Genomic DNA, 18,365 nt, shown 5'->3' with positions numbered 1-18,365 from the left:
AATTCCCATCATGCTGCTCAAAATCTAAGTGTCAGTCATGGCTCAGTAGGTAGTGCTCTCACCTCTGATTCAGGAGGGTATGTCACTCAGACCCCATGCTTAGACCAGAACACAAGATCCAGGCTAAAGCTTCAGTGCATTACTACAGGAGTGCTACATAGCTGAAGGAGACAATAAGCTGAGGACCTGTTTGTCGAACCCCTCAAGGGGCAGTAAAAGAAAAGACAGCATGATTTTGAAGAATGATTCTCCTCAGCATCCTGGTCAATTTTAATCCGTCAATCAACTTTATAGATTATCTGATCATGATCTCTTTGCTGCTTATGCAATTTTACTGTACACAAACTGGTTGCCATAAGTCTCTATTACAAGAGCGGTGGCTACACTTCAGAAGATTTGGACCATCCTGAAGTTGCAAAAAGCTTTATTTAAATGACCAATCTTTTTCGTTTAACAGTAGCTTACCAGAGAGCGGCAGTAAGGGTTACCGGACTGGAATTTACACTGGAGTACTGAGCATTTGCTACTCCACCCCCAACAGGTGCTCAATAAAATTTCCATACAACATAAATAATTACTGGAAGGCTGTGTGGAAAAGATCCCTCTGTCTCGGCCAGGCTGCAGTGTGCAGTATTACTCATCAATCATTCACAGTGGGGTAGGGGGCCTGAGAACACATAGCTGACTCAGCAAGCAGTGACGAGCAATCATGCAGAAACCTATCCCTCCCTCTCAGCAGCAGGCTGTGTCATATCAGTGACTCAGTACAGTACCTATCATGTATCTTTCCGAGTGACTAGTAAGCTCAGTCCAGGTCCCTTTATTCTGTGCAGTCAACGTCAAACACTTCACTTCTCCTCAGCTGACTCTCATGAACATATTATTGTTTGCAAGGAGTTTTCAAACTAATACCTTAAAAGGGTTCAACTTTTCATTTTCAACCTATTTTTCTAGCACGTTGTCAAGCTGAAGGTACATGTCAGGAGTGTGATGGAGTACTCTCCACTTGCCTGGATAGGTACAGCTCCAACAACATTCAAGAAATTTGACACCATCCAGGACAAAGCAGCCCGTTTGATTGGCACCACATCCACAGCATCCACTCCCTTCATCACTGACACTCAGTAGCAGTACTGTGTACTGACTGCAAGATGCACTATAGAAATTTGCCAAAGATCCTTAGGCAGCACCTTCCAAATCCATAACCACTTCCAATAAAAAGAACAAGGGCAGCAGATACATGGGAACACCACCAACTACAAGTTCCCCTCTAAGCCATTCACCATTCTGATTCGGAGATATATCATTGTTCCTTAAGTGTCACTGGGTCAAAATTCTGGAACTCCCTCCCTAACAGCATTGTGGGTGTACCTAAAGCATAAGGATTGCAATGGTTCAAGAAGGCACTTCACTACCAGCTTCTCAAGGGGCAATCAGAGATGGCTAATGAACACTGATCTTGCCAATGATGGATACATCTCATGAATTAATATTTAGAACTTAATTCCAAGCTGATTGAATACCCTAAGGTTTGTTCAGTTCCATGCTGGTTGATGTAAGAAACTGGGCCCAGTGGTGCTGAACGGACAGCTCTTTCAGTACTCTCTCCCCCTCTGTTATGACTGTGTGAAACCAGATTCTGACCATTCTTGATCATAAACTGAGCTTTCTCCTATTCTGCCCATATTACCCAGTATTTCCAACTGAAATGTTCTCAGCAGGTGAGACACCTATCAATCTGTAAGTAGTTTGAGCATTTTGTATTAATCTGGATGCAAGCCAGTTGTTGAAACAGAACTCAACGCACCTTTTTTTGTGGATAGAGTTTATTGACTACTCAATCTTACAGTTCTTTCCACCACCCTGGTGCTACAAGTGGTCCCAACATAAGATTTTTTTAAAGTCACAAGTAACCTTGTAATCAACCTGTTCAGAGATTTTATTACACACCTCTGGAGCTGGTGGGACTTGAACCCAGACCTCCTGGCTCAGAAATCAGGACACTACCACTGCACCAAAAGAATATTTCCAGTTCCTACAGAATAAATTGGCGCGAGCCATTTCATCTTAACCTTAAATAAAGACATTAACAATCTCAACAATATGACTAACTAGACACTGGCATCTTGCTGGTGGTGTCATACATCACTGAGAGAGGGCAGTGAATACTGTCCCTGACTGATCGAGGAGGCACACATTCAAGTCCCACCTGCTCCAGTTGTGTCAATAACAGATCAATTAGAAAATCTCAACATCACACAGGGAGTTCCACTTTCTCTGGAAACCTGCTGTTTTCCAGAGTTACCAATAGTGATGGTTGTAGCTCAGATTGTTTTTCTGTCAGATAGTTGACCACAAAATACTCCCACTATCACCATCTGCCATTGGCATGCGTTTAAAGAGTTTACAAATAGCCAAGTTAGCTGTGTTATGAAGGCAACTTGCTCAGCCATCCTACAGACTGCACCACAAAACTTCCTCTGGATATTTTATACATCCCTTTAATTGCTTAGACCAAGGAGTCAATTCTGAGCTCATTATTTCAGTCTGTCCCTTCATATTTCTTACGTTCTATTCCAAAGATTGGCTTCAGATTTCTCAAAAGACTGTAAATGAGACTGATTGCCATCTCATGTCTCCTCATGATTAAGCCAGCAGGAGGCATATGCAACAGACAAATTATAAAATGATCAGAGTGTGCAGCAAGATTCATTCAGGTGTGTAACATGATCTGCACAGGCTAAGTTAGCATAACTTGTACAGGTGTGTAATATGGTGTGTATTGGCATGTAGCACAGACTGTACATGTGTATAACGTAATCTGTACAGGTGTTTAACATGACCTGTACAACTGTAACATGGTCTGTATGTGTGTAACATGGTTTGAGCTTTTATTTCACAAAATGAATCCATACCATGTTGCAATGTTTGAGTTTTTGACAACAAAATGGGGTCTGTGGAAATGGGGTACTGCAAGGTTTGTGAAGGAATCTCCGCTGCCTTCGACGGAGTGTGATCCTGGGCAGAAAAGATTGTCCAGTGGGGAGAGACTTAGATTGGTGCTCTCTGAGTCTCCAACAATGAGCGGAGATCTCAGAATTCTTCAGAGGATGGATAGCCTCAATGGCTGGGACATCTGGAACATGGTTCAGCCACTGAGAGGAGAAATTCCTTCACTCACAGGTTTATCTATCTGTGGAATTCTCTGGAGTACTCAGTGTGTCTAAGACTGAAATTAATCTTTTTTGGGGGACTAGGGAACTGAAATGATATGACATGAGTGAGGGAGGTGATGTTGAAACTGAAAATCAGCTGTGATATTGTTGAATGGTAGAGCAGGCGCAAGGGGACGAATGACCTCTCCAGCTCCTATTTGTTAAGTTGTCCTGAGGAAGATTTCCCTCCTGTATGATGTTGATGCAGAGTGATGAGCTGTCCCATCAGATGGAGGCTCCTTGGCCAACCCCATCACCCCAAAGCAGTCACCCCTGGTTCTTTCTGTATTCAACCAGCTAATAGTAGATATCTAAGCCCATAAGAAATAGGAACAGGAGGAGGCCATTCAGCTCCTTGAGCCTGCTGTACCATTCAATAGGATCAAGGCTGACCTGACATTCCTCATGTTCACTTTCCTGTCTTTTCTCCGTAACCCTTCATTCCCCAACAGATCAAGAATTTATTTATCTCTTGTCCCCACAAGTCTCTGTGGCAAGAAGTTCCAAAGACACTGAACCCTCCAAGAGAAGTAATTCCTCCTCATCTCAGTTTTACATTGGTGCCCCTTTATTCTGAGACTGTCCCATTCTCTTAGAAATTTACCCTGTCAAGCCCTTTATGAAGCTTATATATTTCAATGGGATCACTTCTCATTCTTCTAAACTCCAGTGAGTAGAGTCTCAACTGGTTTAGCTATTGCTCATAAGATAATACCTCCATACCCAGGATCATCCTAGTCAACTTTCCTGAAAGACCTCCAATGAAATGATATCTTTCCTAAATAAGGAACCAGAACAAGAAAATTTTTTGATTCAGTATATGAATGTACCTACTAGAGAATATGCAAAATGTGACCTACTCTTGAGAAATAAGGCAGGGCAAGTAACTGATGTCAGTGGGGGAGCATTTTAGGACCAGCAATCATAATTCTTAAAATAGTGATGGAAAAGGATAGACTGGATCTAAAAGTTGAAGTTCTAAATTGGAGGAGGGCTTATTTTGACGATATTAGGCAAGAACTTTCAAAAGCTGATTGGGGGCAGATGTTTGCAGGTAAAGGGACGGCTGGGATAATGAAGAAGTGTTTGGTATACTTTCCTTTATTGGTCGGAGCATTGAGTATAGGAGTTGGGAGGTCACGTTGTGGCTGCACAGGAAGTTGGTTAGGCCACTTTTGGAATATTGTGTGCAATTCTGGTCTCCTTCCTATCTTGTGAAACTTGAAAGATTTCAAAAGAGATTTACAAGGATGTTGCCAGGGTTAGAGGATTTGAGCTATATGGAGAGGCCGAATAGATTGGGGCTGTTTTCCCTGGAGCATCAGAGGCTGAGGGGTGACCTTATAGAGGTTTTTTAAATAATGAGGGGAATGGATAGGATAAATCAGCAAGGATTTTTCCCTGGGGTAGGGGAGTCCAGAACTAGAGGGCATAGGTTTAGGGTGAGAGGGGAAAGATAGAAAAGGGACCTAAGGGGCAACCTTTTCTTGCAGAGGGTGGCATGTGTATGGAATAAGTTGCCAGAGGAAGTGGTGGAGGCTGGTACAATTACAGCATTTAAAAGGCATCTGGATGGGTATATGAATAGGGTTTTGATGGATATGGGCCAAGTGCTGACAAATGGGACTAGATTAGCTTAAGATATCTGGTCGGCATGGACAAGTTAGACTGAAGGGTCTGTTTCCGTGCTATTTGTCTCTTTGACTCTATAACGGCTCGTAGTACTCCAGATGTGATCTCACTAGCTCCTTGTACAGTTGCAGTAAGACTTCCCTACTCTTCTACTCTAACCTGCTTGAAATAAGGGCCAACATTCCATCAGACTTCCTGATTACCTGCTGCACCTGTGTGTTAGCTTTCTGTGTTTCGTGCACAAGTACCACCAAGTCCCTTTGTATGGCAGCTTACTGTAGTTTTTCTCCATTTAAATAATGTACCGTGAACAATAAATGGAACGGCACAGAGAGAAGTTTTTAGAGCATCTCTACCTGAAATGAGGACACACCGGTACTGCATTAGATTTGCAATCAGAGACTGACCTCAGTAGAAATGCAGTCATCTGTCACTGTCTCCTGTTCCAGTCGCCCCCAGACTCAAACTGTCTGTAATAAAGGACATCATCTCTACTGCAGCATTTCATTGTGATCTTGCCTCCTTTCAAACCTCTCACTCTATTTTAACCTCATTTACAGCAAGCACTGAGGAATTTACCGCATTCGTGCAATTCTCAAAGCGCTGCTTTGCCCTTGAGAAGATCACACAATTGGCATTAATAACTCAAGGAGCATTTCTAATTTCATCCCACACAATCAGCAAAAGCCAACTGATGAACAGTTGCCTGGCAACATGGTTTCAGACTGTTTGACCTGGCTTTGAGATTGTTATTGGCGTTCTGCGACTCTCACCCGTCAGCTATGGGATCAGTCAGACTTTGCCCCTGACCTAGGAGAGGCCGGTGCTTGCTGTCCCCCCATCCGGTATGCAAGCATTGCATTTCGCAACTCTGAGAAAGTACGGGTCTGACCGACACTAACTACTGGCACACGTTCACACAGCAGCACATCTCCTCTTGTTTAGGCGTGGTTAAGACAAAATTGCAGGCTATAATCTTGTAAGTCCCCAGCTTACAGAAACATTGAATTATTATGGAGCTGAAGGAGGCCATTCATCCCCTCATGCCTGCAACACTCTGTTATCTAATCCCACACTCTTGCCTTTACTCCATATCTCCATTTCTATCCAAAAAAAATCCATCACCCCCTTGAATGCCTCCATTGAACCTGTGTCCACTACATTTCCAGGCAGTGTATTCCATACTGTAACTGCTAACGTTTTTTTTTCTCACATCACCCTTGTTTTATTTACAGATCTCTTTAAATCCATGACTTCTTTCTTTTAAAAGCAGGAGCAGTTTCTCCCTATTCTGGCAGTTCACTCATGATTTTGAAAACCTCTATCAGCTCTCTTCTCAGCCACATACTCTCCAAGGAGAACACTCCCAAATTCTTCATTCTTGTAAATCGCCTCTGCACTATGTCCCATGAATTCACACCTTTCCTGTCATGATTCTGCACAGGCCACCCAGTGGATTCAACTCAGTAGCTCCAGCCTCAGATTAGACATAGTCCTGCTGACTTTAAGAATGTTACAATGTGGAGGAAATGAGGCCAATAAGGATTCCCATAGTAACAGCGAGGGAGAGGAGAACAGGCCAGCAGTGAATCACCCACTCGTGTATGAGGAGATATTTCTCAGGTTCTCAGGCTTAGGTCCTAGTCTGAACTTGCTAATTCCACCCTTAATAACATTGCATCTTGTTTATTGATATAAACCATCACACAGAACACATGGCACAGAAACAGGCCATTCTGCCCAATTGATCCAGAAAAGATTTACAAGGATGTTATCAAGGGTTGGAGGGTTTGAGCTATAATGAAAGGCTGAATAGGTTGGGGCTATTTTCCCTGGAGCTTTGGAGGCTGAGGGGTGACCTTATAGAGGTTTACAAAGTCAGGAGGGTCATGGAAATAGTCATTAGCCAAAGTCTTTTCCCTGGACTGGGGAGTCCAAAACAGGAGGACATAGGTTTAAGGTGAGAGGGGAAAGATTTAAAAGTGACCTAAGGGTCAACTTTTTCACGCAGAGGATGCTGCATGTATGGAATGAGCTGCCAGAGGAGGTAGTGGTACAGTTACAACATTTAAAAGACACCTGGATGGGTATATGAATAGGAAGGGTCCAGATGTATATGGGCCAAATTCTGGCAAATGGGACTAGATTAATTTAGGATGTCTGGTCAGCATGGAAGAGTTTGACTGAAGGGTCTGTTTCTCTGCTGTACAACTCTATGACTGGTACCAAGCTTCCCATGTTGTTTTATCTAACTTTATCAGGACATCTTCCTATTCTTCACCCTCCCCAACACCAGTCACCTTCATCACCTTGTATGATATTGAGACCCACATACAGAAATAAATGTATAGTATATTCTGGGACCATACCGTAGATGCATCATATGGACTGCAATGGTGTAAGATGGATGCTCATTGCCCCCTACTCTAGGACAATTAGGAATGGGCAATAATTAATACCCAGAGATATCCATGAATGAATTAAAAACAAATAAAATAGTAGTTAGACCCCTATATTGAGACCTTTGTCAGTTCTGGGCACTATACCCCAGTAAAGTAATGTCACTTGACAGTGCAGATTCACCAGAACCAATCCAGAGCTGAAGGTTAAATGTCAAGGGCAGACTGCATACAGTCGACTAGAATTCTGTTGAACTTAGAAGGTTGATGGGTGATATAATTGAAGGGTTTAATGTAATTGAAGGAGTTTGTCAAATTGATGGAGAGAAACTATTTCCTGTTGTGGCCCAGAACATGTGGGTCATCAACATTCAAGCAAGGCCATTCAGGACTGATGTCCCAAAGCATTTCCTAACCCAAAAGGGGCCTGGAAACCCAGAGCTTCCCACTCACAGCAAACAGTGATTTAGGTTGATGTGGGGGTAGGGAAAGAGAAGGTTAAGGGTTAATTTAAATATTTCAAAGTGAAATTGCTTGATTTTTGTCAGACACAGGGTGTTAGGGGTTATGGAACCAAGATGAAGTTAAGATAGACATTAGCTATGCTCCAACTGAATGGTAGAAGTAGCTCAGAGGTTGAATGATCTCTACCTAGCAGTATCTGTAGGTTAGGAATGTTTGGGGAGGGGGGTGATACATGTGATTGGCAATGGGTCGATGTCAGGTTGGGGATTCCGATTGGTCTCAGTGCAGGTTACGTTGGCTCGGTGGTTGGGTTTGTGATTTACTGTCCCCTACTGGAGACCTGAAACAGGCTTCAGATGCTTTCCATGGCCAAATAGCCATCAGCACTCCATGGCTCAGACCCTTCTGAAGAATTGGCAAAATCCACTGGAACATACTATAGAATCCTGGATGGATACAGCACAGAAACATGCCCCAGGAAGAGTCACTGGGGAAGGAGGAAGGGGATGTCATTTTAACAAACTGCAACCGTGAGAAACAGAAGATCAAAGAATCAACCACCCACTTCCCACAGTTTCACAGAGACAGTGGAACAGTGGTAACATCGCTACACAAGGAATTCCTAAAAGTCCAGGTTAATGCTCTGGAGAGATGGATTCAAATCCCATTACAGCAGTGCTCAGCGGAATTTGAATTCGGTTTTTAAATGTGGAATATAAAGCTATTGTATAATTGTGACCATGACAACTGTCACCTTGTTATTTCATCTGATTTGCTAATGTATTTTAGGGAAGGAAATCTGCCATCATCTGCTGGTGAGGCCTATGTCTGACCTCAAATTCACAGCGATGGGGATTGGGTCTGAACTGCCTGATTCAAGGGCAATTAAGAAATGAGCAAAAATTCTTCACGCTGTCAGTGTCACCCACATCCCACGTAAAGAATTGTTTAAGCTAACATGAGCAGTGACTTCCTGTTCCCCTCACCAACTCACATCTTCACCCAAAGTCAATCTCCCCTCACTTCACCCTCCCTCCTGCTACTCCCCCAGTAAAGAGGAGAGAAGTCAGAGAATGTGAACCATTGTGACAAGTTGCAGGGGTCATGTCAGGGGCACATATCACTGATGAACAATTTACTACTTGTTGTTAAAGGTGATCAATGTTTAATTAAGTAAATTGAGTGGGCGGATTGCGAAAAGATCAATGGAAGTGTGATATCCATTTGGCACTGGGAGCTGTGGCTGATGGGGAGAACTGGGCAGTGGTTGTGGGTGCGGCAATATTGAGGAGGTGTTGAGGGGGTTAGGCACGCTGCTAATCCAACAGTAATAGGACTGGACATCACCCACATTTCACCCTGGGCAATCTACCCAGTTTTACCATTTCCTGTCATTCAGCAGTGATACAAAGGCCAGTGATAAATGAATGGGTTTGTGTTTCCAATTTGCTATCTATTTGAATACATGATAGATTGATAGGTAACTCCACGTACAATGGAGGTTAATAAATACCTCCATTCCTGGCTGAAAGAGACTCTCAGAAGCTGGTATTTTAGCTCCGAGTGACTCATGCCAGCCTCTTCCATGACAGTAGGGGCAGATGGCGGGGGGGTCTCAGGTCAGACCCTTGTGGAGTTGTCTCTGGTTACTGAGAGGTGAACACAAAATGCTGTTGGGCACTGCCAGTGCAGATCTAAGGGAGTGCTACACTGTCAGCAGTGCCATCTCTCAGATCAGGTGAGAGGTCCCACTGTCCTCTCAGCTGGGTGTAAAAGTTCCCATGGCCACTATTTGAAGAAACACAGGGGAGATCTCCCCACCCCCGACTCCTCGCCCTTCCCTTCTGGTGACCTGGCCAACACAACACTCATCAGTATCCCTAGAGAAGAATATTTTATTTCTCGCGGTTGTTTCTGGGATCTTGCTCTGTACAAAGCACCAATTTTTTGAAATATTGAAAATACCGTATTACCCTGGGGCCTTCAGATTCGATGATGATCAATGAATCACTCCTGAAACTGCCCAGGGAGTTTGCTTGTCCCGGTTCCCGCCTTTTTCACAAACTTTGATTGAAAGCTGTTCCGGGAGAATCCCAAACTGAGGCTGACTAAACCCTGTGAAGGGCGTGCAGTTGAATTCACTGCAAACCACCTGGGCTGTGTATCTGGCACTAAGTCAACAGCAACTGTGCAGTGAATCCCAGCTCACTTAGTCTTAGAGGCAGACAGACAGAGAGTGAGCAGAGTGACACTGGATCACTACTGTATTTGATGGTGATTGGAAACCATGGGCAGAACTTTAGCTTCAAGGCCCTGATCCCAACACCAGGCTATATTTCAGGTCCAGATCCTGGAAAGGTCTGCGATGTGACATATGTAAACATTAGAAGCAGGAGTAGGCCATTCGGCCCCTTGGGCCTTTGATAATATCATGGCTGGTACCATGAATTCAACGCCACTTCCCAGCTACCTATGATTTCCCTGTTGGTCAAGAATCTTCCGGACTCTGCCTGAAAAATATTCAATAACACAACCTCCATCACTCTCTAGGAGAGTTCCAGAGACTGACGAAGGCTTGACAGGAAACGATTCCTCTTCATCTACACCTTAAATTGGGAATCCTTTATTTATAAGCTGTGTGTCCTAGTTCCAGTCTCTCCCACAGGGTGAGAATCTGCCCTGTCAAGCTCCCAAGGATCATGTCTGTTTCAATGAGATTGCCTCTCATTTTTCCAAACTCCAGTGCCCAGTCTTACCAACCATTGGACAAAAGGACGAAAGGACTTCAGAGCAAAAGGAACTTAAGAAGGGTTACTGGACCCAGGAGGTGATTTTTGCTTTCTCTCCACAAACGCTGCCAGACCTGCTGAGATTTTCCAGCAATTTTCATTTCCATTTCTAGATAATTGAAATCCCATCAAGCACCTTCAAACTTCACTCCCTCTACCACTGACACTCAGTAGAAGCAGTGTGTACCATCTACAAGACACACAGCAGAAATTCACCAAGGCTCCTCAGATAGCTCCTTTCAACCCATGACTACCATGGGAACACCACTCCCTGCAAGTTCCTCTACAAGCCACTCACTATCCTGACTTGGAAATATATTGCCATTCCTTTACTCTCGCTGGGTCACAATCCTGAATTCTCTCCCTAACAGCACTCTGATGTCCTCCCGCAGGTGGACTGCAGCAGTTCAAGAAGGAAGCTCACCACCACCTTCTTAAGGGCAACTAGGGCTTGGCAATAAATACTGGCCCAGACAATGATGCCCATATGCCAGGGCTGATTTAAGAAATACTCACGTGTGACCCCGTCAGTCCCATCCAGAAGTTTCGGCACATAATGGAGAGCAGAAAGGTCACTCTGAAGAATTTCATTTGTTGTTGCTCTTGCCAACGCCGCAGCCAATGAGAAAGGGGCATTACTGGAAAGGAAAAGACACAGAGGTGATGAAAAAATGTCACTTTCCTTGACAGCAGGGCTGTCTCGCCTGTTCCAAAATAGATCTGGAGCCAAGGTTGATCTATTGGGCTAAGCTGGTGCATTGACCTGGTGCACAAATACAAACATTACATAACAGAATTAAATAAAGCAGCAGGTTCTGGAGGAACCCATGACAGCATCTGTGGAGACAGAGGTAGCATTTCAAGTTCGATATGACTCTTCTCTCTCTCTCTTCCTCTCTCTTTCTCTCTGTCAGACCAGCTGAGTTTCTCCAGCACTTTCTGACTTTCTGTTTTTATTTCAGATCTCCAGTATCCACATTATTTTGCTTTAATCTTACGGAGGAAACCTTTGAAGGCCAAATGAACGTATTCAATTTTGCAGTGAACACACATCAAAGTGAATGTGATCTCGTAGGCATTACATCAAAGACTATTAAGGGTGATCAGAGAGAATTTGCCCAGAGCCTACCCCCTTGTTTTTGGTCCCTGGGTTTCTTGTTCTCTTCTAGGAGATTATATGGCCTTTGGAGAGAGTTGTTAAGTGCCTAATCATGATGCTGCAGGCATTAGGCAATGTCAGGCAGGTTTGATGGAACAACCTGTCTTTTCCTGTCTGTCATTAGTTTTTGTAACTGACTAAAGCGGATTAGATACCAAGATAATCTTCAGGCTCACCACACTAAGGAGGATTTTGTTTGAAGCTTTTCAATATCTGGCTCTGTCTCACATCATCCCTCTCTCTTGACAAACAAACCAGAATCCAGAAGGGTTCTGAAGAAGGGTCACTGGACCCGAAATGTTAACTCTCCACAGATGATGCCAGACCTGCTGAGTTTCTGCAGCAATTTCTGTTCCTGTTTCCTATACTTCCTCCCAGCTGGGACTTCTGGTCCTTTAAGCTTGCATGATTTTGGGAGCTTTGACTCAGGAAACTACAAAGTCCTTTTGGAGCCACTGAAATATTTTCTGGAGTGGCAGTGGCTTTTGTAAGTAGCGGCCAATTTGCAGACAGCAAGCCATCAAATAGGCAGACTTTTGGCAATGTTGCCTGAGGGATAAATATTACCCAGGACTCCAGAGAGAACCTGTCTGAGCATCTTCAAACCAGCTTTTCAGGAACACTTCTATCTCACCTGAGAGGATGATTGATGTCTCTGTTTAACACAGCCTGACAAGACTGCACTCCCTCAGTACTTTGATTCTGTGAAGGTTGTAGACTGGGACTTGCTGATATTTAAATGCAAAAACATTTTGTTTTCTTCCCATTTGGCATCCAACACCTTCCCAAAGATTCCCACTTGCAATGAGACAATACAATGACTGGCAATGTGCTGGTCTAAGTGACCCAGAGTAATAGCAGAGAGAGGAACAGCCCCACCACTTGAATCAGCGCCTCTGTGTAACAGCAGAGTTGGTGAGTTGTAACTGACTGAGAGACAAGCGGTTTTGCCTTACAGAAAACGTGATTGTCTGAACATCAGTAATAGCGATACATTCTTAACTTGCCACAGTCTACAAGGGCAAAGGATCATTCAGGGATGGGAATGGGAATAACAAATTAATCTAGGACAAGGAGTTCAACAGATCAACTTGTCTGTTCTCTGCTCCTGGGGCTTTTTGCTATTTTTAATCAGCATGATAAACAGCAACATCCTAAACAGCAGATTGATGTCCCAGTGGCTCATTCCACAATGGGGCATTCATTATTCCAGCAGTAACACTCCAATTCTCCCCCTCCCCACATTTTCCCCAACTCTCCCACTCACCCCAAACACCCCTCACTTCAACACCCCCTCACCCCAACCCCACCTCACCCCAACTCCCCCCTCACTCCAACTCCCCCCCTCACTTCAACTGCCCCCACCCCAACAACCCCCTCCCCCTCACATCAACTCCCCCTCACCCGAACTCAGCCCTTACCCCAACTTTCCCCTTCTCCCCAACTCTCTCCCTCACCCCTTACCCCAACTCCCCCCTCACTCCAAGTTTCCCCTTCTCCCAACTCTCTCCCACCCCAAATCCCCCTTTGCCCCAACTCCCCTCTCAATCCAACTCTCTCCCTCACCCGAACTCACCCCTTACCCTAACACCCCCTCACCCAACTCCCCCCATTTCAACTCCCCCTTCACCTCAACTCCCCCTCATCCCAACTCTCTCCCTGACCCCTTACCCCAACTCCTCCTCACTCCAACTCGCCCCCTCACCCCAACTCTTCCCTTCACCCCAACTCTCCCCCTTCTGCACAACTCTCCCCTCACTCCAACTCTCTCCCCTCATGATAGCCTGTGTGCTCTCTCTCTCACTCATCCAGCCACACAAACACACCCACACCCACAGCAACATTTCCCACCCGCTCTTCCCACATATTCACAATCACGTACACACACCCCCATACAGATTACAGGGTGTAGTCAGGGGTCCAATATCAGGGCTACCAGTACAATGGCAGCAGCACAAATGGCCCAATCTCTGATCAAAATGCAATGAGGTTAGCTCCAAGTGCTCGGCAACTGGCATGATGAGGTGTCATCGTCGGAAGCGACAGGACAGTGCAGTTATTGCTCACCATTTTAGAGAGTCAGTCACCTTGTTTTCTGTGCGTTCGGCAAGTCAGACATCCAACTATGTACACAGTTCTCAGTGAGAACCATCTCAGGATTTGAGAATGGTTAAAAATCAAGCATTCCTAAACATCCTCACCTTCAACTGTTCACACAATTATGGTTACATTCCACCCATCATTAATCGCTGAGGATTGCGCTCAGCGTTTTCTATAATAGTCCAGCCATTCCCAGGAATCTGGGACCTCATTTACACACTTGATCATGTTAAAATACATTTCCCACTGGATTCTTACGGGTTTCCTCGCGATATTTCCTCTCTCTCTCTCTCTCTCGGAACTTTCCCTCCCGGTCAGAAAACTCCGGCCTCTCCTCAACATTTCCCTGTGACTGACATCAGAAGCTCCATACAAGCCCTGTTCCTCTGCTGACACATTGAATTTCTGAGGCGGTAGAATCCCATTTTCCATACGCAAATTCATCACTTGCCTGTCAGATGGAGATTAACACCCCACAGCACTGACCGTGAGCTGAGTCAGACATTAAATCTTCACCAATTGTTGAGACGTTGACAGACTGAGAGACACTACATTAAAAAGAATCTCAATCGTTGTCTAAAGGTTCCTCTGTCAATAGCTTTTATTAATCTTCAAATGGAATTAGACTCAGGCGAAAGAATTACATTACTCTGTCTTTGTACCTCATCGTCAATGTCTTTGAAGAAAGGGTTGGATAATGACTTGCATTGATTCGATAAAATGTAGTCTTTCAGCAATAAAGCTTGAAACCCCCATTCATTTCCCCTGTTGGCTCTTCACAATGTAAAATTACTGAAAGTGGTTCAGTCTAGGGCCGGTAGCATTGTATGTCAGCATTGTATGGAGGCAGAAACCAGGGTTGTCAATTGTCAAGGGGACCTCTCATCAGGCTGGATTGGAGGGAGTGGGAGTTATGTTTCTGGAGGAGGGAGTAGTGGGGAGGGGCTGTCAGAGTTGGGCAAAGGTGAGATAGAGGAAGGGGCATTGAGGTGCACGAAGAGATGAGTGAGAGCTGGAGTTTGCATTCTGGAAATGGAGATGGGAACAGTGTTGGGGGCAAAGAGATGGGATTCTGATGCCAACAATTCAGGGTGGAGGAGGGCAGTTTGGGTTCGGGGCTGAGGAAATAAACAGTTTCCTTATTGGTGTTGTGATTCTGTAATGTGGTGGTGATCACGTTCGGCTCACAAGCAAAAGCTTCCCGGTTTGACGCTGAGCAGAAACAGAGGTGTTAGTCACTCCCACTGTACACTGGGTTAGCTCAGTGTTCCGGGTGTTAGTCACTCCCACTGTACACTGGGTTAGCTCAGTGCTCCGGGTGCTAGTCACTCCCACTGTACACTGGGTTAGCTCAGTGCTCCGGGTGTTAGTCACTCCCACTGTACACTGGGTTAGCTCAGTGTTCCGGGTGTTAGTCACTCCCACTGTACACTGGGTTAGCTCAGTGCTCCGGGTGCTAGTCACTCCCACTGTACACTGGGTTAGCTCAGTGCTCCGGGTGTTAGTCACTCCCACTGTACACTGGGTTAGCTCAGTGCTCTGGGTGCTAGTCACGCCCACTGTACACTGGGTTAGCTCAGTGCTCCAGGTGTTAGTCACTCCCACTGTACACTGGGTTAGCTCAGTGCTCCGGGTGTTAGTCACTCCCACTGTACACTGGGTTAGCTCAGTGCTCCGGGTGTTAGTCACTCCCGCTGTACACTGGGTTAGCTCAGTGCTCCGGGTGTTAGTCACTCCCACTGTACACTGGGTTAGCTCAGTGCTCCTGGTCTTAGTCACTCCCACTGTACACTGGGTTAGCTCAGTGCTCTGGGTGTTAGTCACTCCCACTGTACACTGGGTTAGCTCAGTGTTCCGGGTGTTAGTCACTCCCACTGTACGCTGGGTTAGCTCAGTGCTCCGGGTGTTAGTCACTCCCACTGTACACTGGGTTAGCTCAGTGCTCCGGGTGTTAGTCACTCCCGCTGTACGCTGGGTTAGCTCAGTGCTCCGGGTGTTAGTCACTCCCACTGTACACTGGGTTAGCTCAGTGCTCCGGGTGTTAGTCACTCCCGCTGTACGCTGGGTTAGCTCAGTGCTCCGGGTGTTAGTCACTCCCGCTGTACACTGGGTTAGCTCAGTGCTCCGGGTGTTAGTCACTCCCACTGTACGCTGGGTTAGCTCAGTGCTCCGGGTGTTAGTCACTCCCACTGTACACTGGGTTAGCTCAGTGCTCTGGGTGTTAGTCACTCCCACTGTACACTGGGTTAGCTCAGTGTTCCGGGTGTTAGTCACTCCCACTGTACACTGGGTTAGCTCAGTGTTCCGGGTGTTAGTCACTCCCACTGTACACTGGGTTAGCTCAGTGTTCCGGGTGTTAGTCACTCCCACTGTACACTGGGTTAGCTCAGTGCTCCTGGTCTTAGTCACTCCCACTGTACACTGGGTTAGCTCAGTGTTCCGGGTGTTAGTCACTCCCACTGTACACTGGGTTAGCTCAGTGCTCCGGGTGTTAGTCACTCCCACTGTACGCTGGGTTAGCTCAGTGTTCCGGGTGTTAGTCACTCCCACTGTACACTGGGTTAGCTCAGTGCTCCGGGTGTTAGTCACTCCCACTGTACACTGGGTTAGCTCAGTGCTCCGGGTGTTAGTCACTCCCTCTGTACGTTGGGTTAGCTCAGTGCTCCGGGTGCTAGTCACTCCCACTGTACAGTTGGGTTAGCTCAGTGCACCGGGTGTTAGTCACTCCCACTGTACACTGGGTTAGCTCAGTGTTCTGGGTGTTAGTCACTCCCACTGTACACTGGGTTAGCTCAGTGCTCCGGGTGTTAGTCACTCCCACTGTACGCTGGGTTAGCTCAGTGTTCCGGGTGTTAGTCACTCCCACTGTACACTGGGTTAGCTCAGTGCTCCGGGTGTTAGTCACTCCCACTGTACACTGGGTTAGCTCAGTGCTCCGGGTGTTAGTCACTCCCTCTGTACGTTGGGTTAGCTCAGTGCTCCGGGTCTTAGTCACTCCCACTGTACACTGGGTTAGCTCAGTGCTCCGGGTGCTAGTCACTCCCACTGTACAGTTGGGTTAGCTCAGTGCTCCGGGTGTTAGTCACTCCCACTGTACACTGGGTTGGCTCAGTGCTCCGGGTGTTAGTCACTACCACTGTACACTGGGTTAGCTCAGTGCTCCGGGTGTTAGTCACTCCCGCTGTACACTGGGTTAGCTCAGTGCTCCGGGTGTTAGTCACTCTCACTGTACACTGGGTTAGCTCAGTGCTCCGGGTGTTAGTCACAGTGGGTTAGCTCCTGCTTTGTGTGCTGTATAAAGCCATTTGCCGAGATCATCAAGAAGGATGCGAGCCTGAGAGGGGTGACTATTCCTGGCAGTGGGGGACTGCAGGTCAAGGGCTCCCTGTACATGGATCACATCACCGTTTTCTGCTCGGATCCGCTGTCCATGCACAGACTCATGTGCATATGTGACCAGTTTGAATGGGCCTTGGGGGCCAAGGTAAACCGAAGCAAGAACGAGGCCATGCTCTTCGGGAACTGGGCCGACCAATCCTCAATCCCCTACACTGTCAGGACCAACCACCTGAAGGTGCTGGGTATTTGGTTCGGAGGTGCTGGGGCATGCGCCAAGTCTTGGGAGGAGTGTATCAGCAAAGTGAGGCAGAAACTGGGCAGATGGAAGCTACGGTCGCTCTCCATCGCGGGGGAAAAAACCTGGTCATCAGGTGTGAGGCACTGTCATTGCAGTTATACACGGCACAGGTCTGGCCTATTCCCAGAACCTGTGCCACTGCAGTCACCCAGACCATCTTCCAATTTATATGGAGATCAAAGATGGACCGGGTCCGAAGGGACTCGCTGTACAAAGATCTGGGCAATGGAGCAAAAAATACCCCCAATGCCACCCTCACCCTGATGGCCACTTTTGTGTGTGGCTACATCAAGCTGTGCGTGGATCCCCGGTACGCAAACACCAAATGTCACTATGTACTGAGGTTCTACCTGTCCCTAGTATTGCGAAGGATGGGCCTGGCCTCGCTGCCGCGGAACACTCCGAGTAGTTGGACCGTTCCGTATCACCTGTCCTTCATGGAGAAGTTTATGAAGGAAAACACCTTTGACCACAAGTCCATCAGGAAGTGGTCAGCACGTAGTGTCCTTGAGACCCTTCGGGAAAAGGAGAGGGCAGATCCTATCGAGCGGTTCCCTGAGCAGACTGTCAAAGCCATTTGGTAGAATGCCTCATCACTGGAACTTTCCAACAAGCACCAAGACATGGCTTGGCTGCCAGTGAGGTCCTTTATGCACGCCCAGACTCTCAGCCACACCGCACGCTGCCCTCGAAGCGGCTGCGGGGGGGGGGGGGGGGGAAACGAGACTGTCACACACCTACTTCTGGAATGTGCCCATGCAGAAGAAGTCTGTAGAAGAATGCAATGGTGTTTGTCAGTGTTTGTCCCAAGCAGTGCCGTTACGTGGGACTCTGTGCTCTACGGTCTGTTCCCTGGGACGCACACCGAGATGAACATCAACTGTGCCTGGAGGATCATCAACTCAGTGAAGGACGCTCTCTGGGCGGTCCGAAACCTGTTGATCTTCCAGCTGAAGGAGTTGACCCCGA

General features: G+C 46.6%; 1 protein-coding gene across 1 annotated transcript in view; it reads right to left on the bottom strand.

Moving 5' to 3' along the window:
• Nucleotides 1–18,365, bottom strand: part of ppm1e (protein phosphatase, Mg2+/Mn2+ dependent, 1E) — a 132,294-nt gene that overhangs the window by 21,336 nt on the left and 92,593 nt on the right. The window contains exon 2 of the mRNA XM_060848225.1: nucleotides 11,017–11,138. Coding sequence (XP_060704208.1) covers nucleotides 11,017–11,138 — 122 coding nt within the window. The remainder of the gene's footprint in view (nucleotides 1–11,016; nucleotides 11,139–18,365) is intronic.

This window comes from Hemiscyllium ocellatum, chromosome 31, assembly GCF_020745735.1.
Source record: "Hemiscyllium ocellatum isolate sHemOce1 chromosome 31, sHemOce1.pat.X.cur, whole genome shotgun sequence".
NCBI lineage: Eukaryota > Metazoa > Chordata > Chondrichthyes > Orectolobiformes > Hemiscylliidae > Hemiscyllium > Hemiscyllium ocellatum.
This window is presented reverse-complemented; position numbering and strand designations above follow the sequence as displayed.